General features: G+C 39.9%; 1 protein-coding gene across 2 annotated transcripts in view; it reads left to right on the forward strand.

Moving 5' to 3' along the window:
- The window catches only part of arhgap5 (Rho GTPase activating protein 5), a 71,869-nt gene that overhangs the window by 40,588 nt on the left and 6,000 nt on the right, over positions 1-25,281 (forward strand). For both annotated transcript variants that reach the window (XM_074691575.1, XM_074691576.1), the window contains exons 4-6: positions 12,414-12,491; positions 17,965-18,096; positions 22,676-22,781. In XM_074691575.1, coding sequence (XP_074547676.1) covers positions 12,414-12,491; positions 17,965-18,096; positions 22,676-22,781 — 316 coding nt within the window. The remainder of the gene's footprint in view (positions 1-12,413; positions 12,492-17,964; positions 18,097-22,675; positions 22,782-25,281) is intronic.

Raw genomic sequence — 25,281 nt, forward strand, 5'->3', positions numbered from 1 at the left:
TAGAAAACAATATTATTTGGGTCTTGAAAGATCGTACTCTGAAAATGGGCGGCAGCTAATGAGTAAATATCGTCCCACTTTCACACATTGGCCGATACCAATATTGATACCGATATTGATAGCTATATATCGTGCATCCCTAGCAAGAACCTCACGATATGATACGCATAACGATACTTGGGTCATGATATCACAATATTGTGATGTATTGCAATATCCTACACAGTTAACTATTTAATTAAAAACAACTTTATTATTGTGTTTGAAGTAATGAAAGTTAGATGCAGTGTTTCATACAAACTCTTAACCTGAACACATTTTGTCACAACATTGTCCAGATTTTGTCAAGACGTGATCAGTTGGTGAAACTGATAAATGTCACTCAAAAAATTTAATATTGCACAAAACATGACTACAATTATTATTTCATCAGTCTTCTACACTGTAAAAATTAAACTTAAAATTATTTAAACTAACTGACACAAAAATAAAGACAAAACATTAACGTTTACGGCATCAAAACCCACATCATCAAGTTTAGGAATAAAATATTTTGAATATACTTTGAGATTATATTTATTGTAAAGCAGATTAGCTCTTCAGTGCCATTTACCGCAGTGGAAGTGTAGAAGACATATTGTACTTCCAACTAACCTAAAATATGAATTTTTATTTTAACTAAAAAATCGATATTAGGAGTTGAAATATCAATATTTTATCACAGGTCAAAGTATCACAATATATTGCCATATCAATATATCTCCACAACTCTAGTAATAATGTAATTATATCATTTTGTGTCATATTTTATTGGATTGTATAGTTTTGCAACTTAAGTATCATTATTTTGTCATTTCCTAACATGATGTAATAAATCTCAACTAATATTGTAATATTGTAACGTACTGTTTATGCTGTATTGTATCGTTTCTTATTGCATCGCATCATTAAATCGTGTAACTTATCATATTTTGATGAGTCCTAATGCAGCAAACAGTAATGAATAACATAACTTACTGTAATGCAGGTCATGTGACGTAGTGTTAGGCTACATAAAGTTACATTACAGTTGTATCATACTGTCACTTATAGTGTAATTTATCATATCATAAAATATTGTATTCTTTTAGGTGTCAAATGTACCATCACATTACCCCTAAAAATGTTAAGATTCAACATTTTCTTTCCATAAATCAGTTCAGACATTGATCATGTAAGCTTTGAAAATGAACTGATGTTCAGAACAAGCACTCATACTATGGTCCATTTAAAGCCTCAGCTTCAATGTCTTAGTGAAGTTATAATAAAAGAAAATTATGCAAGTTAAATTGAGATGTATGGGAATCCTTTGACATGTTCTGTCCTATTTCAACAAAGTTTCTGAAGATTTAAAATTCTGACAGGTTGATCTGCTGCAGTCACATCCTGTTTTTGTAACTCAGCTGAAATTGAAATATTTAAATATCCTCTGACAGCCTTAAATCTGCACACCCCCTCAGTTTCCTGCAGCTAACAAGGCAGCAGTCACAATGTCCCGGCTCCCCAGTAACATCGCCCAATCAGGAGTGAAGTGTCACCTTGATTTTCAGCTGTAGCAGCACTTCTCACTGATCAGTGTCATTCTGAATGCTCTGAAGGATCGTTTCCTAAAGTTTGGTCCAAATAGGATCAGCGGGGAGTGAGACTCTGTCGGCTGTACTCGCCTTTATTTTTAGCTGCCTCAGTGTGACACGAGTCTTTGCTCATTTCCTGATTTTTTTTTTCCCTGGCTGTTTCTAGCTTTTGTCGTGTTGGATACATGCGGTGTTTGTTGTTTTGTTTATAGATGGTTGGAGACTGGGGATATGCATGGCTTATAGCTGCAGCTGGCAGTGTTTCTAAAACGGGTTGTGGTGAAAGCCTTACATAACAGAATTTGATAAATGCGCAAAAGATGAATGATATTTAGCTTTTAAAGGAAAGTGATGGACTGCTTAAAAAACAGAGTTACATCAAAGGGGATGAAAAAGAGCAGGAAAAGTGAAATAGTCCTTTAATCCAAATAGAAAAACACTGTTTGAATCCTGAAAACTTCCTCAAATTTCTGAGAGGGACTGCTTGTGTGAATGCAAACTAACACATTTTATCCCAACTTTATCCCAAGAACTAAAAAGTTCTTGGAGGAAGTCGGGATAAAGTTGGTCCAATAATTAGACCAACTTATTGAAGTTTGACCTCTGAGGCTTTTGCAATGCTCATCCATGCATCTGAATCCATGATTGTTTAAGATCAATATGTTGTGTGTTCATAACAGTTTAAAAATACCCCGAATGACGTCACAGCCAGCAGTGTAAACATGACTAAACCTCTCGTACTGCAGAGCGGTGAGGGTTAACAGCTGGACAGCGGCAGTAAATGGAACAGTGATGAGAGGATTTTGAAATCCTGCTGTTACAGACATGCCAGCCTGTCGCCCTCCTGAGCTTCACTGACCTCACTGAGCACCTTGCTGCAGGCTCAACACACACTCAGCCAACGTTCTTGTGTGTTTCTGATGATGCAGTAGCTTTGATGAAGGTCTCCAGAGGGCGTTTTAGTCAGCCATGTTGTACAACTCAAGGTGCTGACTCTCCCTGCCCCCTTCGTGCTCCTTTGTAATCCTTTCTTTGATTCCTTCCTTTCATCTTTTTTTATTTTCCTCTGCCTTCCTCCTTTCTCTTCCCTCCTCTTCCTCCTCATATCCTCCTGGCCCTGTGTCCTCTCATCTATCTCCTTTTCCCTCCCACTCCTCTTTCCATTTCATGTTTCAATCTCAGCATTATCTCCCCTCTCCATCCTCCTCTACCCTGCATCGTCACTTAGCCCTGCCAAAAAAAAGTGCTTGGTGTGAGTGTGTGTGTTTTTGTGTTGTACAAGTTTGAGAGCTAAACCTCAATTTATATTAACAAAAAAAATCTCACATCTATTTTAGTGGAGACCCATCCCTGAAAACCTTTTGACTAAACATTCTGTAGGACACCAAAATTTTGGAGGCTCTGGATTGTGTGACATACAGAGACGACACATCTCACATCTCACCCTCTCAGAATCACATCTACATCCTTACCCCTCTGGAAAAAGGCATGAAAGCCTTAAAACAAAACTATCAAGTGCTGATGAGAGAGTAAAAATGGCATCATCTGTGTGGATGTTTTTTTTTCACTGTTAGAGAGGATAACACATTTGGGACTTGTAAATCATGCGCTGTGTGTATTCTGAGAGTAGGAAAAGAGTCCTTAAGTTTAAACACTACAAAGTCATCTGAACAGGTCTAGTGTTGAAAAAGCTAACTAAAAATTTAAAAATCGTAAATATCAAAGAATCAAAATTTCAATCAAATCGGCACCCCGAAAAAAATCGTAATAGTTGTTATTACTCTTTATTGACTCGACACTGCAGTGGCTGACACTATCATGAGCAGCACATACTTTTGTGTATCATTCTGCAATACTCCTCCAGAACACATGAGGGCAGTGTCATCTATAAGAGCAGTGCATTTTTGAACAGTCAGACAAGATGAAATGCACAGACGATTTTTGGGAATTCTCAAAATATTGTAGGTTCACAATGACATGCTGTTTCTTCAAGGAAGAGGTGCACATCAGGCAGGAGTTAAGTACACATCAATCTGCAGAAACTCCACATTATAAAACATAAACATGACAAGCGACTTTTGTAATCCTGTTGGTAACAGCAGGTTATTATCAGTTAATGCCTCGAAAACATCCACAGCGTGCATTCCTGATAGAATTTAAAATACTGCGTCAAGGTATGGGTTTAATACACACCATAGTTTAGATAATGATAGCCTGTGTCCTTCCTTTGCAGATGTGTGTGTGTGTGTTTAGTAAAACACAGTTTATCAGCCCTCATAATCACCGTCCTTTCAGCTTCAGGTACACAGAAACAATCGGAGAAAGCGCAGACCTCCGAACGGACTAAACAGAAATTAATGTGTTTGGGTGTAAACAGAGCAGCAGGGATGGGCCGCAGCTTCACAACTCTATTTATAATACTGACCCATCTGTCTCCCTTCCATTGGAAATTAGTGTGTATGACTGTGTGGGTGTGTTGACTGCTGCTCTTGTCGCTTCCTGGGAGCTGGACATCTGTCCTACTGTCACACACACATATACACACTGACACAACAACTTAGACTGTTGGGAGCTGAACTAAGGGACTGTGTATGTGTGTCTGTGTGTGTGTGCGTGCTGCCTGGATTAATAACTTTGATTAATGTCCTCACAGTAGAGCTGTGTTTAAATAATCATAAAGCAGGAAAGGCTGTGAGAAAAGGCTCTCTGTAGGTTGTTGCTCTTATTAACATTTTGTTCATGTCTCTTCAAGCTAAAACAGTTATTTCCTTTGGGGGAGGGAAGTTTCCTGCCCTGTTGAAGGATCTGAGTATCGTTGAGGTTTCAGGAAGTGAAGATTTAGTTTTTTTAAATCTTGCATCACAAGCTGTCACTTATTTAATGATCTAATCCGATTAACTTAAAAGGTCCAGAGGAGCCTCGAAAAGTGCTCAGCTCGCAGAGATCTGGACTTAGGCTGCTAGTATGTGCCCAAAAATGCCAGTTTCCCACAATGCAACTTGACAGCTTCACTTTTCCCCTGCTAAATGAATGCCCATGTCTTTTAACCTCATCCTTCTTAACACGGGCTGTCTGATTTTATTTCTTGTCTCTGAGTCTGAGCAAAGATAACTGGCATGACTGGACTCCGACTTGACAGAGCTCCTCCAGAGACCTGATACTACTGATTTCACCGGCTGGGTCCCGCTCTTTTTTGACGAGTAAACTGATCTGGATGAGAGAAGCTCCACTTGTAGATGTCCTGAGGATTTTTTTTGATGCTTCATTGATGCATCTCAGAAATCACAGATCAGTAGCGCACAACGTCGCCCGGTGAAACTTCCTCTGCAGCTCGGCTCCCTCTGCAGCCTCGCTTTTCTTGTTTCAGATTTTTGTTTAAGATTTGAAGCTGCAGAAGAACAGCGCCGGCGTCTGAGAGCGCGGTGTTGAATCAGACACAAACAGAATCTGTACATCTGATGAAAATGCGATTCGGTAGCCGCGAACTCCCCACTGCAACAATCTCAGACTGAAAGCAGACTGCAGCTGAGACTGTGTATGTATGTGTGTGTGTGCTTTGTCTAAGTATGGATCCAGTTACCCAAGGTGCCCAGATATTAAATCATACTCACACACACACTCAAACTCATTGCAGCCTTTGTATTGATTTATATTGACCCATGGTTGTGTTGAGGGCCGGTCATTAAATTAACACACCAGCAAAGAAAGTGATGACTCCACCAGACCACAGTGTGCATGTGTGTGTGAAGAAGAGAAGGACAAAGAAAGTGCAAGCATAACACTCCCTCCTCTCTCTGGAGGAGGGTGTCGGCAGCAGAATGACTTCCAGACCTGAAAGCTCAGCTCGCTTCTCAGCCTGAGGATTGTGGGAAAAACCTAGTGATTGGCCCCCAATGGGAGAAAGCAGTACTCTTACCTACACATTCGTCTTCTTTATAAAAGTCAGAACATATTCTCATGTCACATCACATTTATAATGAATAGGATTAAATCCTCAGTGCCCTCGATATGAGAAACTGGAACATGCGAGCTGGGATCTAAAGATAGGAGAGAGAAGCAGAGGATCCTGATTGCAGTGGACTTACTGGAACAATGACACTATAAACAAACACAGATCAGAGGATGGACTCAGTATTTACTGACAGATAAAGAATAATAACTCTTTGGTTTATTTAACGCCTTGTTCTAGCACCAATACTCCAGAGGTTCAACTGTAAACATAGGGATCGGGTTCAGAATCATGGTAACATAATCTTCGTCCGATGAGCTCCAAGCTGAGATTGGCTCGATTGTTGTTTGTTCTACCTGAGTTACTCATACAGGTCTCATCCTTTCATAAGTGAACACCCAGTGAAACAAACTGTTGAAAACACTGAATGCGGCGGCTCAGTGTAAAGAATCGTGTTTATCTCTTAAAGCTTTTATGCAGTCACAGAAAGAGAAAGTTTGCCGAATATATTATGATATACTTTACAGAAGTTGGGATTCATGCTCTGCATCTTAAAAAATAAGTCTTCAAAACTCATCCCATTCATTTGTATGAGGAACTTTTGGTTCATGACACATCCAGATAAACATATGTTATCCCTTTGAAGATTTTTTGATGTTCATGCCTTTTTTTTCTCCTACTGGATGAAAAAAAGTCTCATTTTTAATCATTAATTGTATTTCTCAGAGGCTCTTGAGGGCTGTTTCTTCAGCAACAAAAACATCCGGCACTTACCACCTGAATGCAGGTTGGTTCATAGTAATTGAGTGCTAATAGTGTTAGCTACCCGCGTCTGCTGTGTCGATTTGACCAGTGTATTGTCACAAATGTATCGTAACTGATTGTCACACTGTCCTGAATCCCGGGCTCTTTGCTGCTGCTCTCCCTACCTCGAAAGAACTTATTACATAATGCTGCAAAGTTTATTACATATTGCATTCAAGAGTTTTATTGCAAAATGTGGCAGATTATTAAAAAATGTGGTGCAATTACATAATGAAGTGAAGTTTTTTTATCGAATTATTACATAATGTTGCGTTACAAGGTGTGCTCTCCCTGCCTTAAGCTTTAGCACTCCATTTAGGCAGATGGAAGGGCAGAGAGCTCCTTTAATATTAAAAGAATTAGCTAGTTTAGTGTCTGATTTTACCAGTGTCTATCATTGTCATATGTATTGTCACTGAATCTTGCTCTGTTGTTTACCATGGAAGTCTTTGCTGATGCCCTTCCCACCTGTACCTTTTAGCTAATAGTGGCTGCTGTGTCTGATTTTATCAGTGTCACATGTATTGTCACTGATGCTACCTCTGTTCTGTACCCTTTGTGTCTTTGCTCATGCTCTCCCTGCTTTGACTTTTCATGCACATAAAAGAGAGTGGAGGTGTGCTCTCCCTGCCTCAGGCTTATGCATTCTATGTAGGCATATGGAAGTGCAGGAAGCTTCCAGAACAAGGCCATACTGCCAAATACACCTTATTGTATGTAAATAATTGAATCTTTTGAGGAGAGTGGTTTTGTTACTGAAGGTTAATTTGCTTCTGTAAGTGTCTTTTTCACAAGCAGCTAAAAAACATGCCTCAAATTACCCTGAATAACCCAAAAACTATCAGGCTTGTGTGCTTTTTAAGAACCCATTTATGTGACTAAATGTACAAAGTCTTATTTATCTGTTGTCTGATGGCTCAAGAATTATTTGAAGGAAAAGTTTTAGGACATCACAAAGTACAAAACAACATTAAAGACTTCATACTAAATCTCAACACTACAATAGCAGGTTAACACGTGACGCAGTGAATAAAACTGTGTTGACTGTTCAGCTCTCAGATCTGTTGTAAATGGTTTCCTCTTCCTGTGCAGAGGAACACCGTCTGGAAATAAACCCCTCGTCAAATTGTTCACAACATTTGTGTGTAAACAGAGACACTGGTGCTGTGTTCAGCAGCTTTATCTGTGATCTGATTATCTCGCTCCTATAGGGCCTGACATGTCAACACCTTAAAGTCGTTATTGTAATGGGAATAACACGTTTAACAGTCAGACGTTTGTGTCCACTTTCTTCATGAGGAGAAAAAAAAAACCTTCAGTGTGAAGAGTCATTGTCTCGCAGCACAGCTCTGCTTTATGTTTCCACGTCTCTTTGAATGAATCCCTGAACAACAACAGGGACTTTTTTTAGACGCTGTTTGGATCTCTTCCTCCGGGTGAGAACAGTGTTTGCAGTCATCACATCAGTCTCAATGTAGGAGTTTGTGCTGGAAGCTTAGTTTTTCACTTCAGCGCTGCACCCAATTCCACATCAGCCCACATGAGTCACGTATTTCACCTGTAATATGCACCATTACACATTTCCAGTCATCGGCTTTTCATGGCTCTTTAGACCCTTCTGAAACCCATTGAGAAAACCACTTACTCAGGATTGTGCTTAATTCAGTGTCACGACCAGCACTGCAGCATTCGTCAAAGTCGTTTTCTTTCTCAGGCAAAAAATAACACTAATTTTGTGTATGTGTGTATTTGTATGTCCCTGCTGGACAAAATAAGAGTTAAAAATAGCAAATGATTGACTTTTGCTCATTGAACTGACTCCCTGTCCACTCCCACAGCAGATGGTTGTCACAGCAATAAAATAACTGCTGCAACCGGTGGATGTGCAGGAAGACAGGCTGGCAGGTGGAGTGAGAAAGAGAAGCTTTGAGATAAGATAGAGATAAAGAGATAGAGAGATAGAGAGAAACTGTGATACATAAACTCTGTGAGAGAGTGTGTGTGTGTGTGTGTGTGTGTGTGTGTGTGTGTGTGTGCATGCATCAGGATATTAGATCATATCTCAGCAGGACAAGTCTTATCAGATCCCTACATGCAAACATGAGCTCCACTGTTAACTTCCTTCCCCTCAGGTCTGCCCTGTATGTGTGTGTGTGGTGAAGTGTGTGTACTTTGTGCTACATCCTGTTGAGAATCAGATGTCCTCACAAGGACAGAGAGATGTACAAGGTGGTGACATTTTGTCAGGGGGTGTCACATGGGTCATTTTTGGGTCAGCATATAAGAGATGCTGCATTCAGGGGACATGGAGGAATAGTAAATTAGAAGTGTCTGAAGTCAGTTTTCAAATTAGGGCTGCAACTATGATTATTTTAGTACTCGATTACTCAATGATTGGATTTGCAATTAATCGATAAATCGGGAAAAAGAAGTCTGAGAATGTATAAGAGTAAAATTTGCAAAACCAAACATGCATTGTTGTTTTAGTTGATGGCTACTGTCTGCTTAAAGATATAAACAAAGAAACAACATACTTGAACATGACTAAGCTGACCAGATGCTTAATTTATAAAGTGTAACAAATAGAATAATCGGATAATAATAGATAAATAATAGAAAATATTTTGTTATGTCATCAGATTAAGAACTTGGTGGGCCAAAAAGGCAAATAAATAAAAATGTGCACTCAGTCTTTTCACCTGCAGGTCAAACAGTTCACCTCCTCTGCCCTACTACTATCTGTAGCAGCTAATGCTAATGTTAGTTTAATGAACTCCTCGTGATTTTTAAATGCAATGACCTAAAAGACATCCCATGCATTTCACAACATATAAAAGGAGTATATGTGGGATTTTGTAGCTCCTCCCTTCGCTGTTGAGCTACCTGGCTCGCCATCGATTAGCCCAACATGTTTGCGTTTTAAATGCTGGATTATTGCAGTCGTACGGCCGTGCCACTCTGGAGTTTTTTGGATGCTTCTCCAGCTCTGCCATCATTCTCGTGTTAACTAGTTTCCCTCTCATGCCCGCTCGGCTTTGCCTCCGCCTCACTGATCTGTTTACATATGACGCATACAGCCCGGGTAATCTGCACTCCAGTCCAGTAGGTGGCGGTAATGCACCTTCAGCTAGTTGCCAACCGCTAAATGATCCAACAAAAAGGAAGAAGACAAATAAACTGAAGACAAACTAATACAGTAAAGGCCAGCACAGTGCATCGATTAGGGAAAAACACCCTAGTTTAAATTAGGGGAAATAGAGAAAAGTAGTTGCCCTAAAATGTCTTTACAGATATATTTTGGCTGAACTTTTCAGATAAATTACTCTGAAGTAGCATAAATAACATGTCACCTCCTTACTCTGCACAAGAGTCGAATTCCTGCACCTGCAGTTTTATTTTTGCTTGTTTTAGTGTCATTGGATAATTTTAAACTGTGCAGCAGCTAAAACTGTGGCTGATTACAGCGAGGTCATTCTCCACAGATGCTGCTGCCTTCTTTAGCTTTCTTCAACGCCAGAGCCAAGACAAAGTGTTCTGATGCACACCTGAGAAAACACACACACACTTACATACTCACATATTTCTTTAATAACACACACAAGACACAAGCCAGGCCCAGATAAACACCCTGATAGCGCTGAGCTCACACATGCTCCCACTCCTGCGCACACTTGACACGATTTACTGGAATCCATTAAAACTGAATTTACATAATACCGTCTCTGCTTAACTGCCTATGCAGGGGCTCATCACACACACACACACACACACACACACACACATCGACACATGCAAACACACACACACACTCTTACAGGCATGTATACTGCAGTGTGGGTGACCTTGCAGCAGCGACAGAGCAGAACAACCTGTATGGATTGTGTGTGAGTGCAGCCAGAACACACATTATAGCTCTAATTAAGACCCTCCGCCTCCATATGCGCTGGTCTAAGATCAGCTGTCAGGTGCCAGCTGGCTGTGTTATTTATGGTTAGAGACACTAACAAATGCTGCTCTCAGTAGATCAACAGAAGGCTCAAACACAAACTAACTAAACTGTTTGTTTACTCCTTTTATGCCATTGTTGTTCCAGAAGGCTGTTAGTCAGATTCCTGTATTTTCATATCGTAAGAGGGGTGAGAGTTTGCAGATGAGGATACATAGACTGAAGCAGAATGTCAGCTTTCCTATTTTAAAGCCAAGATAACAGGAGTGGCTCAGGCACATAAATCAATGCAATTGAGTCCTGTAAAGTACCTTCATGGTACAGTGAAGATTAAGTCCAGTGTAAGGGAAATATTTAACAACTAAGCCAGAGTAGAAAAGTAATATTCCAGGATTAAAGGTATAGGGAACAGTAACAAATTTATGAGAAAAAAGTTGAACATTTTGGGATAAAAATGTTCAAATTTAGTTAAAATTCATGGAAAATTAGAAAGTGTGACATCTGTCGTTCTTCTTTGTTTATTTGCAAATGAAAGGGAGTGTAAGAGGTATGAGGATATATATTTTCATAATTTTGTATGTAACTTTCTTGAAAGACTTTGTATGCTCATCTCTAGAAAAAAAATAAAATTATTGGAAAAAAAAATGAAGTCAAATTCAAGAAAAGGACCAGCAGTGTGTAAAGGAACGAGTTAGAAACTTATGAGAGAAGAAGTCCTTGGGAAGAAAAATCCTTTGCCGGGGAAAAAAAGTCACAGCCTTGATGGGAATAAAGTCAAAGATTTCTTAAAAAGTGTTATTATTTTTTAAAGTAGAAGGTCAGAAATTTGTTTTAGAAATATTGAAATGTTGGGGAAAATAACAGTTAATGTAAGGACATGGCCACAGATCTGTGCAAAAACTTTGCTAAATCTTGTAATAAAAACTTGCAAATCTGTTAAGAATTAAGAAGGTGCTGATTAGTGCGTAAAAGCCAGAAATGTTAAGGGGTACAGTCAGAAATATGTGAGAAAAAGTTGCAGCCTTGAGATGAAAAAAATACCCAAGTTCTAACTGTTTTTATTGACATTTTGCATAGATAAACCACCTGTACCATTTAGTGAAGTTTTATCATTATTACATCTTTACAGCAATCCAGTGCCACACAGAGGTACAGATTACAGAAATGTCAGATATATAAATAGAGAAAACATCAGATTTAATGTGACTGTTCTCAAAAAAGCAGAAAAACACAAAGGAAAAAGAAATAATTTGTAAAAAAAATAAAAAACAGAACAAGCAAACAAAAAGCTCCCAGTCAAAACAAACTTTCAGCTTCTAAATTTTTGTTATTCAAGGTCCTTTATTGTTAAAAAATCCTACATTTGTGTGGAAAAAGACTTGCAGAAGTGGAAAACAAAAGTTGGGATCCTTTTAGGAGAAAAAAGTTGATGCCTTGTGAAGAATTTTATCACAGATTTTTAGAAAACTGTAGAAATATTTGATGAAACAGTCACATTTTGGGGTAAAAAAGCTGCAAGGAATGAAGGAAGGAATGTCTGTCAAATTAAAGATGGAAATTTGTCAAGAAAAAAGTTGCACCCCTGTTGCAAAGATAGCAAATGTGTTAGAAAATAAAGGTAATTGTGCAGGAACAGTCTCAAATTTGTGTAAATAACACTTCAATCATGTTGGACCTCTGTAGATTTGTGAGAAAAAAAGTTGTGGACAGAAATATGTGAGTGGAAAATTTTTTGAAAAATTGTTGGAAAAGTCTTAGAAAAGGATCTATAGTGCCTCCAACTCTCGCACATGTGAAGCCATGTTTCCTAGTGTTACACCTCCACACCTGGTTTGTGTGTGGTGTTCTGTTTTCAGTTGTGTTAAACAGCGTTTCTGTTCAGAGGCTTTAAAACCAAGTAGGGGAAAATTCAGAGAAACTTTCTTTCCTTGGAATTTATGGCATGAAGGTTTTAATCCAGAAAAATCTCTGCATGTGGTAACAGAAAACCGCACAAACTGAAATCCATTACTCTGCTCCCGTTAGCCCGTCTGTTTTCAATTCTGTCTTTAACACACTTTTTCAGTCTAACTGAGCTGAACGTGTCCGTCTGTGTCTGCAGGTTTGACCACAGAGGGCCTGTACCGTGTCAGTGGGAACAAGACGGACCAGGACAACATCCAGAAACAGTTTGATCAAGGTGAAGCACTCACAGACACACTCAAAGACACACACACACCTGTGCAGGCTTTCAGCAGAGCCTCATAAATACACATTCAGGAGGGGGGCATGTGGAGCTGGGGTTTCAAAGCTGGTGGAGGCTGGTGGTTCTCGTTATTTTCACACATCGTGATTCTAAATTATTTTCCCATGGACTTCAAATCACGCCGTTTAAGAACTTAACTCGGTATGTTACCAATAGAGCGGCGTTTGTGCAATAAATCTGACCCGCAGAGAAAGTCCAAAGCCAGCTGAAACAGAGGTGCTTAAAGAGAAACACATGCCCTGTGGAGCTCAGTGAAACCTGCACATGAGAGCTGGTGAGCTGCCAAAACGGCTGTTCGGATAAATAAAGTCACCACAGGCAGAAATCGCCAGCACACACTCAGCCGTGTCGGTCATTTTACTGCCAGCCGTTGAAGTAGGGAGGCTGGCCTGAGACGAAATGAGGTGGTTTGTTATTTCAGCCCCTTGCTGATCAGTGATCTTTTTATTTCCTCTCTTTTTAGGCTCAGTCTGTGTCATCGATGTTTGGATAAATAGCCTCACCTCCTGTCGTTTCTCTTTTCAGCCGCCTGTCTGATCTTATAAGTGTTCACCAGCAGCATGTGAAATAAAGAAACCCAAATAACACAACTCATATTTACCTACATGTTTTTGGAAGAGTTTGTTTGTCTGTTAACAACATAATTCAAAAAGTAACAAACAGATCTTCATGAAATTTTCAGGAAATGTCCAAAATAGGATAAGGAAGAAGTGATTAAATTTTGGAGGTGATCCGGATCACCGTCTGGATCCAGGTTGTTTTTAAAGGATTCTTTATCATTGTGAGATAGAGCTGTTTTCAACATATGTGTATATAACTCCAAGATAAATGGTTGGATTGCTTTGCAAAACAACACAAGACAAGGTCACCATAATTTCTGACAGATGTAAAAGTATGATCCAGATCCTGGCAATATTCTGGGTACTAAGATCTGGAATATGAATTATGTACTGGGTCATCATAATTTTCAACACTGTCAGGTAACAAATTATCGTACAAACCTGTGACTAACACCAAATTGTAGCAGACAGTCTGCTGAAAGGGAGTATAACATTAAAGTAGGACTAAATTGTTGCGTGACATTCACGGTATGCTTGGTGGAGGTCTGCACTCTGAGTCCTTTTCTAGTTGTAAATATTACCCTGACATTCTGCAATGCTGGATGCTCAAACTAAACGTGTGCAGTTTTTGAAACCACCACATATTCAAATGTTTGAGAAATCCCTGAATATGTCTGGCTCTGAAAATAGTGCACAGTGTTCATGTGATCTTCACAAGATTTGCTGAAGGATGTTATTGCATAAGGATCTCCTTTATTGCATGACATGTTAAAGGGGCAGGGCCTCAATCACCAAGGTCTGCCCATAGCCCCACCCTTACAGGCCTCCACAGGGATATCCAATCAGAAGAAAGAGGGTTTGTAGAGTAGGGTGCCAGCAGCAAAAATGAAGCTTTTTAGAAAAAGGCTGAAATAAGCAGTTTCTAAAACACCAGTGTGAGAAAAATAGGAACTTTAATGAGCTATAAGCCATTTAAGGTCTCTACAGGGGCACCAGAGGGACAATATTAAGACTAAAATAAAGCACAATACCTCTCTCTTTAATGTGAAACAGCCAAAATGTAAAAAATGAGGCTGTGCTTGTGCGAGAAATGTCTCCAATGTGGTGAAAAATGAGAGAAAGCAGCGCTGCTGACTAATTGAGCCGAAAACTTTAGGAAAACAAACACCTGCTGGTGATGTCATTGGAGTTTCTGCCTGCAAGGAGTCATTTTGAGTTTTCTGCTTCAGCTCGTGGCTTGAAAATGTAATCGAGTTAATGTCACGAAAGCAAATTTTAAATATTTGTCTAATAATTACATCAGAACACAGACGGCAGAAGGTATAAAGTTTAATTTGATTCCGCGGGGGCGTCGTGTAAACCTGCTGTTCTCAAACATCTTAAGTAAAGTCTGTCTCATTTCCTCTCCATTCTCCCACCTCACTCCTTGTGTATTCCTCTTCACACACACGCACATCCTTCCCTTGTTTCTTCCCTTCGCAGCACATTCATATCTTTTTGTGAAAAAGTAGCGTTACTGTTAATTAGCTGCTGTGTCAGATGGGCTGCTGGCTAAAGAAGCGGGATGTTTCTTTAATGGAGGTAGTTGAAAAGTTAAATGAATGAGCTCGGGGAGCGGTGCGGTAATGATGGCTTTTCTTGTGGGATTCAGGGGTCACTGTTGGTTCTGCTTCATTAACTGGCTTCAGCTGATGCAGCATTTGTTTGTTGTTTATTAATAAACTTGATGAAGAAACAGCTTTACTTCCTCTTTCCTCCGTTTCTTGCCCCTTTTGTCCCCTCTTTAAATCTTCCTCCTTTGATAATCATCCTCTTTTCCTGTAACTCCTCCTTCTCTCTTTTTCTGTCCTACTTTTATTCACATGTGCATTTCCTGTTGTTCATATCACTCTCCTTATTTCCTCACATCTTTCTCTTTATTTCCTTGAGAGTATTTCTGGTAAACTCAGAATGTGTGTGTGTGTGTTCGTGTGTGTTGACAGTCTCTCAGATTCAGTTTGACAGCTGTCGTGTCACCTCAGGGCTCTGTCCTCTTTCTCTCTCCCTCTTCTCCCCCATCTCTCTCCTCCTTCCTGTCGTCATTTGGCCGCAGCAGTGTGTAAAACAGGAATGGATGTATGTTTATTTAACATGCTGTGTCTCAGCTAACAGCCTCTCCAAAGCAAACATTACCGAGTACCTGTACTCGGTAAAAGGGTTTTTGGCCTGGGGCTTATTTTTACATATGTAGAGATTTAATGCCTCACAGTTTTGGAATCCTTTAGTGTAAATATGCCTGATCATTTTACGTCCCACTAAAAGTGTCTCCTCAGATTGTTGTTCTTGGTGTCTTACCACTACAGATAAATTTAAAAAAGTAGGATAGTATTTTATTCAGGGTTTACACTTTTGAGCGCTAATATTTATTTACAACAGTGGATGAAGCTGCTTGTCTGTCCAGCTTATAAGCCCCTTCTGGCTGGGTCTAGCCGTCGCTCACAACGTCAGCAGCAGAGGGACGAAAGATGGAAAGACACAGTGATAGTTTAGATGCACTGTGAAGACTTAAAAAGTGGTCTTGAACCAGTCTCACTTTCAGTGATGCCTTGAGTTACGAGTTTACTTTGTTCAGTGATGGAGCTTGTAACTTGAATTTCCTATGTGTCAAATCAGTTTTCCCCTTTAAAGTGAATTGAAATTCCATTAATCTGTTCCAGACACCCAAAAAACAAAGCAATTTTTTGTTGCATGTTTCAAAATAAGAAACATATTAGGGGTGGGAGAAAAACAATGGAATCACAAATGTGTAGGGATTTTTTTGTGTCACGGTTTGTAAATCGGGGTTCTATGTTCACGAGTTGATTTGTTTTTTGTTTTTTTTTTCAAATTTTAATCCTTTATTTCAATCTTTATTTATAAGCTGGGTTGGGGAAAAGTCACAGATTTTCTCCAACAGAGGGCAAATTGTTCTTCTCTGACTCACACGTGTGCACTTTTGGGGAAAATATAGCTCTTGATATGGTCTGTAGAGGTCATCATTGTCATTTAACTTTTTTACACAGTTTGGTGTTAAAAAAGTCAAGTAAAAATTGCAAAAATTGGAAATAACGAAGAATTGCGATTTAAATTGAATCCGAATCCAAAAAATCATAAAAGGATTAAATCTGGAGAGCAACACAAGATAGTAACATAAAGTATACTTTAGAATAATTAATACCATTATTAACAATAAATATCAGTTTGTGCTCATGAGAAACAGAGTCTTTATTTAAGAAAAGCACTACCGATTCTCACCACAGGTGTCACTGCACTGACCACCAGAATGATTTTCCTCACAGAGCCTTTAAAAGATGTCAGAAACAACGTGCCCCGCTTTTGTTTTCCTGATTAAAAAAATGTCCTCCAAGAGCAAAGGGGGTCATCTTGCAATCAGAGTCTTCTTATCTTCAGAACAGTACAGTAAAAACAGCATCAGACTCCAAACACAGCAGAATTTCTCATTAATAAAGAAGCTGACACCAGCCTGATGTTTTCAAAGATCTCCGCTCCGGTCTCAAAAGATCATTCTGCTTTTCTTTTCGTTTAACACTCAGACTTTATCCCCTCAAAACATAAGAAGTACTGACGCCGATGCTTCAGAGCTGGAGCTCTCTCTTGACAGAGAAGAAAAATGGTTGTTTGAACTGGAAGTTTATTCTCTCCTTCCCCGCTGCTCCATCAGAGAAACACTCAGGCCTCTGTGCCTGCAGACAGACTGATGATAACCTCTGTTAGCTGTGATCAGAGAGGAGCTCTGTTCTCCTGCACAGACACAAAGCTCCGCTGTGAGCCTCGCTGCTGCAACACAGCTACTCACAACCGCTTTGATATCCTCGCAAACTTAAGCTCCGAAGCCGGGAATCTTATCTCTGGAAGGACTGACATGACTTACAGGACGGAGGTCTTAAACGCAGCTGCTTTACTGTAAGGTTGAATCCTCAGCATGCCAAGGGGAACACAGGTGTATCTCTGTTTTTTTTTACTTATAACCAAGCTGCGACCTCAAAATTCTGTCTGAAAAATGGCACCAATGCAGAAGTAGAAGAAAGGCTGCAGTTTCTTGAGTGTCCACTTGAGGCTGGCTGCAAAATCCAAGGAATCCCCATTAAGTCAAACTGCCGCTTTATACAGCAGAAATAAACACATTTGCAGCCTGGTACCAACCAGTTTCACATATGTTGCTCATCTCTTACACTTAATATAATATGGGTCATGTTTTTTGGAGAGTTTGTTTGTCTGTGAACAACATAACTCAAAAAGTAATGAACAGATCTTCATGAAATTTTCAGGAAATGTTCAAAATGGGATAAGGAAGAAGTGGTTACATTTTGGAGGTGATCTGGATCACCGTCTGGATCCAGGATTATTTTAAAGGATTCTTTATCATTGTGAGGTAGGGCCGTTTTAAAAATGTCTGTATATAACTCCACCATAAATGGTCAGATTGCTTTGCAAAACAATACAAGACAAGGTCACAATAATTTCTGACAGATGTAAAAGTACGATCCAGATCCTGGCAATATTCAGCATACTAAGATCTGGAATATGAAATATGTACTGGGTCATCATAATTTTTAGCACTGTCAGGTAACACATTATCGTACAAACCTGAAACTAACACCAAATTGTAGCAGGCAGTCTGCTGAAAGGGAGTATAACATTAAAGTCGGACTAAAGTGATGCGTGACAATCACAATATGCTTGGTGGAGGTCTGTGCTCTCTAAGTGCTTTTCTAGTTTCCACATATGTGAAGATAATAAAATGGGAAAGAGTTTTCATAAGTGCAGATTGTGAAAATTTAATTCTCTCCCTGTCTGTCTCTTTGTAGATCACAGTATCGACTTCATAGTGATGGACGTGGCGGTGAATGCAGCTGCTGGAGCTCTGAAGGCTTTCTTCGCAGACCTGCCTGACCCACTGATCCCCTACAGCCTGCACCCGGAGCTGGTGGAGGCCGCAAGTAAGGATTAACACACTGACACACAAACGCTGGAGACATGAATCTGTCAAGTCAGGGCTACTTTTCCATAACGTGAAGATCTTTTCTGTCATATACAGGATTTTGATAATATTACCTCACGAAAGAGAGGTCAGACATCATGATTGGTTGAAATACAGAGTTGAGACGATGTGATTGGCTTGGACCTGAACCACACTCAGTCTGAACTCTGAGACAAAACTTTACATTATAACACCAAGGAGGATCAAAGTCAGAGATCCGATTTCCTCCTTACAGCTGCAGGACACAGACGAGGGTCAAAGGTCAAACAGCCACCGTCGCCTGGCTGTAGTCTTATGATTAAAGAGAAATCATTAAAAGAAAGAAGATGAGGGGGAGGAGGAGGAAGCTCAGAAGTGCAGGGGGAGAGATGAAGATGAAAGAAGTGAGACGGTGGTATAGAAAGAAAAACAGAAGAAAAGTCGCTGCTATATTTGACTCATAGAAGAAGAACTTCCTTTTTTTTGCCTTCTCTAATTTTTGAGACACTCATTAAAATGTGTGTGTGATATCTTTACGTCTCTCTGCTCCTGTGTGTGTGTGTTTGTATTCTTGGCTCATTAATCTGCCGTTGTCAGCTTGGAGGTTTTAGCTTATAAGGAAGAACACACACACACAGTCACACACAGAGGTGTGTAGATGTGTGACAGTACCCCGGGGCTGAAAAAAGCCTCTTAGGAGAGTGTGATGCGACAGGGGAGCTGTGTGTGTGTAAACCTGAATAACCTTCAACAGCATGAAAACAGCAGAAAAGGTTAAAAGTGTGTGTGTGTGTTTGCGTTTCGTTGAAAGCTTTTTCTTCAGTTGAGATGAACCGCTTCAGATCAGACTTCATCTTTTCAGACTAATTAACCTCCTCGATCTTACAGAGGTCCAATCAAATTTCCAAAAGTGTTTTTCCGTGTGTAATTACCTGCGAGTCAAAGATGATTTTTGTGTGTTTTCTTATCAAATTCAGAGTGTTTTCAATTAGACCCAGCAGGTATCCCAGCCGGGGTGGTTATTAATGTTTCTTCCAAAAATAAGCAGAATTTCCAAACAGGAACATTCTCTGGCTGAGACTTTAAACCTCCACTTCACAAGTTTGTTTCAGCCGCAGACATCAGGGTTTGAATCATAGAGGAGTTTTAGTATTCAAACCTGGTTTCCCCCTTTTTATCAAATATTGGTTTAGATCAAAACAACTTAGCGGTGCCAGTTTTACAAGTGCTCTTTAAATTACTGCAACTCCTCAAACATTTGGGTTAATGAAGAAAAAAATTAAACTGCTCCTTAAAGAAGAAAAGACAAGCTTTACGGTGATATCTGGGGTGTAGCAACGCTAGTCCAATATTTAATGTGATCTGATCTTAATTTTCAAGTGCTTTAATTACCCTAATTCCTAAACCATTAGGGCTAACAAAAAAAATCAAACAGTTCCTGAAAGAAGAGAAGATGAGCTTCCAATTTTCACAGTATGATACCTAAAAGGTTAAGATATAAAATCTTTATAAAAAGACTGCACATGCCCTGCAACAGTAACTTCAAACTTTTTAAAGAGGGGTATTGTTGTTTTTTTAGTCTTTGCCTTACATGACTTACAGCTATAGAAATCCAGATTTTTATCACCTTGGTGTTATAGAAAACCCTTTTTTCAACTTGTCTGGAACCCTTCATGTTTGCTGCTGTCTCTTTAAGGCTCCCTGCTCCACAAACCACCTTACTTCTGATTGGCCAGCCTTCTGGAGGCCTGCTCAGCATTTGCCCCAGCCTGTCACGAAGCAGTTAGGAGTTAGTCTTACGGCTAAAATACACTGGATGCTTCTGCAGTGCGTCTCCATTCTGTAGAGGGCTGAAAAATTAATCGAATTTAAACCGACATCGCAATGTAACAGAGTGCAATCAAATCACAGAGTCTGCAATTTAAAAAAAAAAGTAAATTTAAAAAAGTTTAATGTACACAGACCTGGAGGGGACATAGTAACTTGTGCTCCTTCTTCCTTAAAAACAGCAATGTCAAAATGCTGGTTTTTCTGGCAAAAATATTACACTTCTACAAGGCTTAAAGTTAAATCTATCAGTCAATTTTCTTCTGTGATCAGGATAGTTAAATAAAGATATATTATTCTTAACAACTCATGCTTCAATCTATTTCATTTCATCATAACATGTAGGCTTGGCCTTCATTCTATAGAATGATATAGAATGATTTATTAATTGTTTTTAGTAAATAATACAAAGGATACCCCCACACCCCAAAATAAATAAATAAAATGATAAACAAATAAATAATTGGAATGCCAAATTGCAATTGCAATATCAGTCAAAAAAATCTCAATTAGATTGTTTTCCAAAATCATTCAGCCCTAATTCTGCATGGAAAAACGGATCAAATAGGTTTCATTCAAATCAATCTGTCAGCTCACACTGGATCCGTTCTGTTGCAGTACGTCTGCTCAGCCATTCTATTTCTGACGGATGCAAAGCTGTGACGCATGAATTCAGCGTAGGGAAGATTGAGCAGGACAGGAAGTTGTGACTGGGAAATACCTAAAAACACCCAGTGACTTTCAAAATAAAACAGACCTTGCCAAAATCAGTTTGTATTTAGCTTGACTACGATGATAAACGAACATAATGAGTGGAGCCAGACCAGGAGTCAACAGGTTTGAGGTTTTACAGCCCAACATGAATGAAGAGAGACTTATCAATGGAGAGTGAAGCATGGGAACTTCTCGGTCTGTGACTTCAGCTGTCTGTGTTATTGCGTGTTCAGTCCAAGAATACAGCTAATAAAGATTTCTACAACATATGAATATGTAGCGGTTCTGTAAATCTTCATGTTTAGTATAAAAATCTTTCTTCTTAACCATCTTTAAAATATGGGAAAGCAGAATACCCCCTCTTTAAAGATGTGTAGGCAACTGTTTCTAGACATGAAACCAGCTAACTTCATGGTGTAGCTAGCAAGTGATGGTAGTAGGTATGTGCGTTGTTGCTCTTTGTTGAATTTGTGTGTTTTCTGAGGTGTTTTAGTCGAGCTCTGACTCTGTGTTGCATCACAATCATGTTTTTGAAGGTTTGAGGTCAAGTCCCGACTTCTGAAAGAGAAAATTGACGGACTTTCATTTGGTTGATTTTATTTGAAGGGGCTGTAGTTTCTGAACCATTTCCCTGCTTGTTTCTTCGTCTTCAGTTTATTTATGTCTTCAGGAATATTCAGACTTGGTGTTAAAAATCTCGGCTGCCAGCGAGAACAGAGCCAGAGTGTGTTTGTGCAGAGTGGGGAAGAATTTGATGAGGTCCTGATCGTGTTATCCAGAAGCTCTGCCTGGGTGGAGCTGTTTTTCCTGTTTCCCTGTTTGTGATGCAGAGGATGATCTGAACGAGCTGAAGCTGCCAAGAAACAACAGATGAAAAAGCATAAAAAATAACTCTGTGGATGTGCAGCAAAGTGTACAAAGTAATGAACCTGTGAAAAAAGCTCATGGATCCCAACGTCTGGTTCAGGAGCCTCTGCATTGTGACAGCAGCTTATACTCCCAAAAGACTGATTTATCATATATTTAAAAAATCTTTGTGGTGCTTTTTGTGCTAAGGCAACGTGACGTAATGATCTTTGACCTCTTGCTCCTTGTTAAGATGATTGATGACATGCAGGAGGGATAAATCTGCGTCTAACCCCATTTGTAGGTTTTGATTTCTCTCTTTAAAAATGAAAAGCTTCCTTCTGGCCGTGCAGCGCCTGGAGAACATCCTGGAGTAAATCCCAGGCAGGCACTGCAGGTCGGCGTTGTGTTGAAGCTTTTCTGTTGTGACAATCCAGAGGAAGAAGCCGGTGTTTCATATCAGCTCTGTAAATATTTAATGGAAGAATAACCGAGCGTAGCGTTTCAGCTCCAACGGGCTTTCACCAGCGGGAACGTGATGGATTCTCAGGAGAGGAAGAAGAGGATAGAGGAGCTTCACAGACGCAGTGCTTTTTAGGGACACAGTTGTATGTTTTTCTGTTGTGTTTTCTGACATTTCTCACTCAAATCTAAATCTAAACATTGAGACACTTTTCATACTTCTCCCAGTTTTTACATCATAAATGGAAAAATTAGCTTCAGAGGCATCAAGATGTTGACAAATATGCCTGAGAATCTGTTTCTCATTTTAATTCTTGCTCCATCTCGTCCTGTTTGTGCTGCTGCGTCTTCCTTTAAAGCAAACACTCACACACACAGACGTGTTTATGTTTCCCGTCTGCAGAAAGTGACCTGTTTTGTTTGTAACCTGTAATGCGGACTCGCACCGTCTCTGCCCACAGCGCTCTGTGCTGCCGGGTCACCGTGAGTGTTTGTGTGTGTGTGTGTGTGTGTGTGTGCACAGCGTGGGAGTTTCTCTTGGCAGCATCTCAGCCTTTTGTTTTTCCTGAGAGTATAATTTCCGTTCCCAGGAGAGAGTGTGTGTAAAATATAAAACGCCTTCTGTCTTCTCTCTTCTTCTCCCCTGCGTGCGTGCGTGCGTGTGTGTGTGTGTGTGTGTGTGTGTGTGTGTGTGTGTGTGTGTGTGTCAGAAATCGTGGACTACATCGAGCGTCTCCAGGTCTTGAGAGAGATCGTGAAGAAGTTTCCTCCTGTGAACTACCAGGTCTTCAAATACATCATCACACACCTCAACAGGTAAGACATTCTCACACACACACATACACACACACACTCTTCTAAGATGCACACCTAGCCACGCAGGGGTTAGAAATACTTTAAGCTCACATCTCATGTTTATACACGTGTAGTGGAAATTAAATCCTCAGTATGAAGCTGCTGGAGCCTTGATGTTCAGAAATACCTGATGACAGTGAACGCACCACAGCAGGAGAATTCAGCTCAGCTTAAAAACTGACATCTGATTCTCTGCAGGACGTAAACGATGCAGTTTAAGCAGCAAGCTGACACATTCTGAGCCTAACAGCAGCTCCACTTCATCCTCTGGTTTTAGGATTGTTGTCTCTCTTAATTTTCTCAAAAACAGAAACAAAAAACAAGAAAATATAAGTAAGAAAACCAACTTGACTGCCCCTGTGAAAGAAGAGCCTTTAAAGATTTTGATACTTTTGTCTCTTAAATGTTTTATTCCGTCTCAGCAGCAGCAGCATTTTGAAAAGTAGCAGAACAGCATGTTTTGTAAGCCCTGTGAACAAACTGTTGCAGTAATCTAATCAGCTGGAAATAAAAGCATGCACAAGCCTTTCAAGGCCTCGCTTTGGTATTATCCCCCGGCTCTGACTTTGTTTTCTAAATGCTAGAAAGCAGAAGTTATTGGTGTGATGAGGCTGTGAATTAAGTTTGTGCTTCACGCCCTGATTTCCCGCTTGTCGAGCTGAGGACTCTGTGGAGCGCAGCAGAAATCAACTCCTGGGCGGCGTCCAGTGACGGAATAAAGACGACAGCTGTCATTCGAGAAAACATCAGCACCCTAATCAAACTGTCACACCTCATCAGTGATTGATTAAAAACATCCGTCAGCTGCTGGATGTGTCCTGTAAACACGCTGACTGATGCTTCGAGACATAATCGACACATTAGATTTACTTTAGCACACATACAGAACAGAACACAAACAGTTTGTTGATCATTTTATAATAAATCTCATTTGGTTCACACCTGGAGGAAGTTCTTTGAGCTGAGGAGAGGAATAAAGACTAAGAAGGAACATTTACTTGTACATTTTTTCCAATTATTTAAGACTTCTTGATGGTTTTGTACACCCCTCTTTTTTCAAAAACTCCCCCTGGTGGTTGAAACAAGAAACGACACCAGCTACATTTGTATGAGCTGGGACCAGTGCCACTGGAAACTAATTTGAATAAGTATATTGAATTTGAAAAGCATGATCTGAAATTAGATTTGTAGTTAACCTATTTCAAAATTCAACTCTTTATTCCTTAAAGGGGCTGCGAAGAGTTTCTAAGTGATCTTGAAAAAGTTTCACTTCTAGATACATGCCTGACTGTATTCCACAACTTAAAATAAGGTTTTCAGCATCATTGAAGATAACTTCTTAATGCTATTTCTCAGCTTTCCTCTTTACAGTATGTTGAAATCTAAGACAACAGCACACCGTCTGACAAAGTTCAGTAGAGAGAAGAGAGATTTGTGTTTTTCTCTGCTGAAAATGATTTCTTGGATTAATTTTGTAGTGATGGTGGACACAGGAGCCTAACTGTCAGACAGAAAAGCAGTTATTCTGCAGTGGTCTGTTCAAACTTGAGTCTATCAATGAAATGAAGAGTGAGGTTATGTTAAGGCTGGTACACATTACAGGATTCTCCAAAACTTCTCACTTTTAGAGACCCCACACTTGATGATAACAAAAGACAGATAGCACAAGATTTCTCTCTCCTGATCTTACAGTGTGTGGTCTGCACTCCAAGGACACCACACACTGACAGACTCTTCAGCTGAGCTTCAGCTTCTTCACGCTCAATATTCCAAAATCTCACATAGTAAAACGTGACTTCAGTGTAAACAAACATGATGGACATACGGGAAAAAGCAAAGATGGTTGTTTTTGGACTCTAGAATTTCGAAACACACAATAGAAAAGGGCTCATGGAAAAGGTTGTGGAGACGGCGAGGATATTGGCTGTATGAATGAATGCCAGTTGGAGGTGAGTAAAGTTGTTCAGGTATTAAAGATTGATTTCTCACTTCCCCTCAGTCAGTCAGCCAACTTAGCTCGCGTCTTGATTGGCTTTGCTTGGGTACGAGTGAAATAACACGCTGTACCTGCTCGGCTCCTCTTAGAGCGCCCCACACACTACAGGATTTTTTGTCGCAAATATTAAACATGTACATTATCTACGATCTCTGAATCAGAGGCCTTCCGAGCCGCTCCGACCGGAAGAAATCAGTCTTAACACACCCCACACCACAGGAAAATCATCATCAAACAATTGAGCCTTTGCTGGCTTTGATCGTAAGGGGGAGATCGGGACAAAAATCAGCCCCATTATCCTGTGGTGTGTACCCGCCTTTAGCTCTGCTTGGTAGATGAGTGCTGGTTGGACATAATGAGTATTCTCTGACGTAACACATTATGGACATGACTCAGAGCACTGAACTGCCAGTAGGGCTACACATAGCCAGCTACTAAACTACAGTGCAAACTTACAAAGTTTGC

This window comes from Halichoeres trimaculatus, unplaced genomic scaffold (genome assembly GCF_033239565.1).
Source record: "Halichoeres trimaculatus isolate MK-OKI-2021-1 unplaced genomic scaffold, fHalTri1.1 fHalTri1_scaffold_17, whole genome shotgun sequence".
Lineage (NCBI taxonomy): Eukaryota > Metazoa > Chordata > Actinopteri > Labriformes > Labridae > Halichoeres > Halichoeres trimaculatus.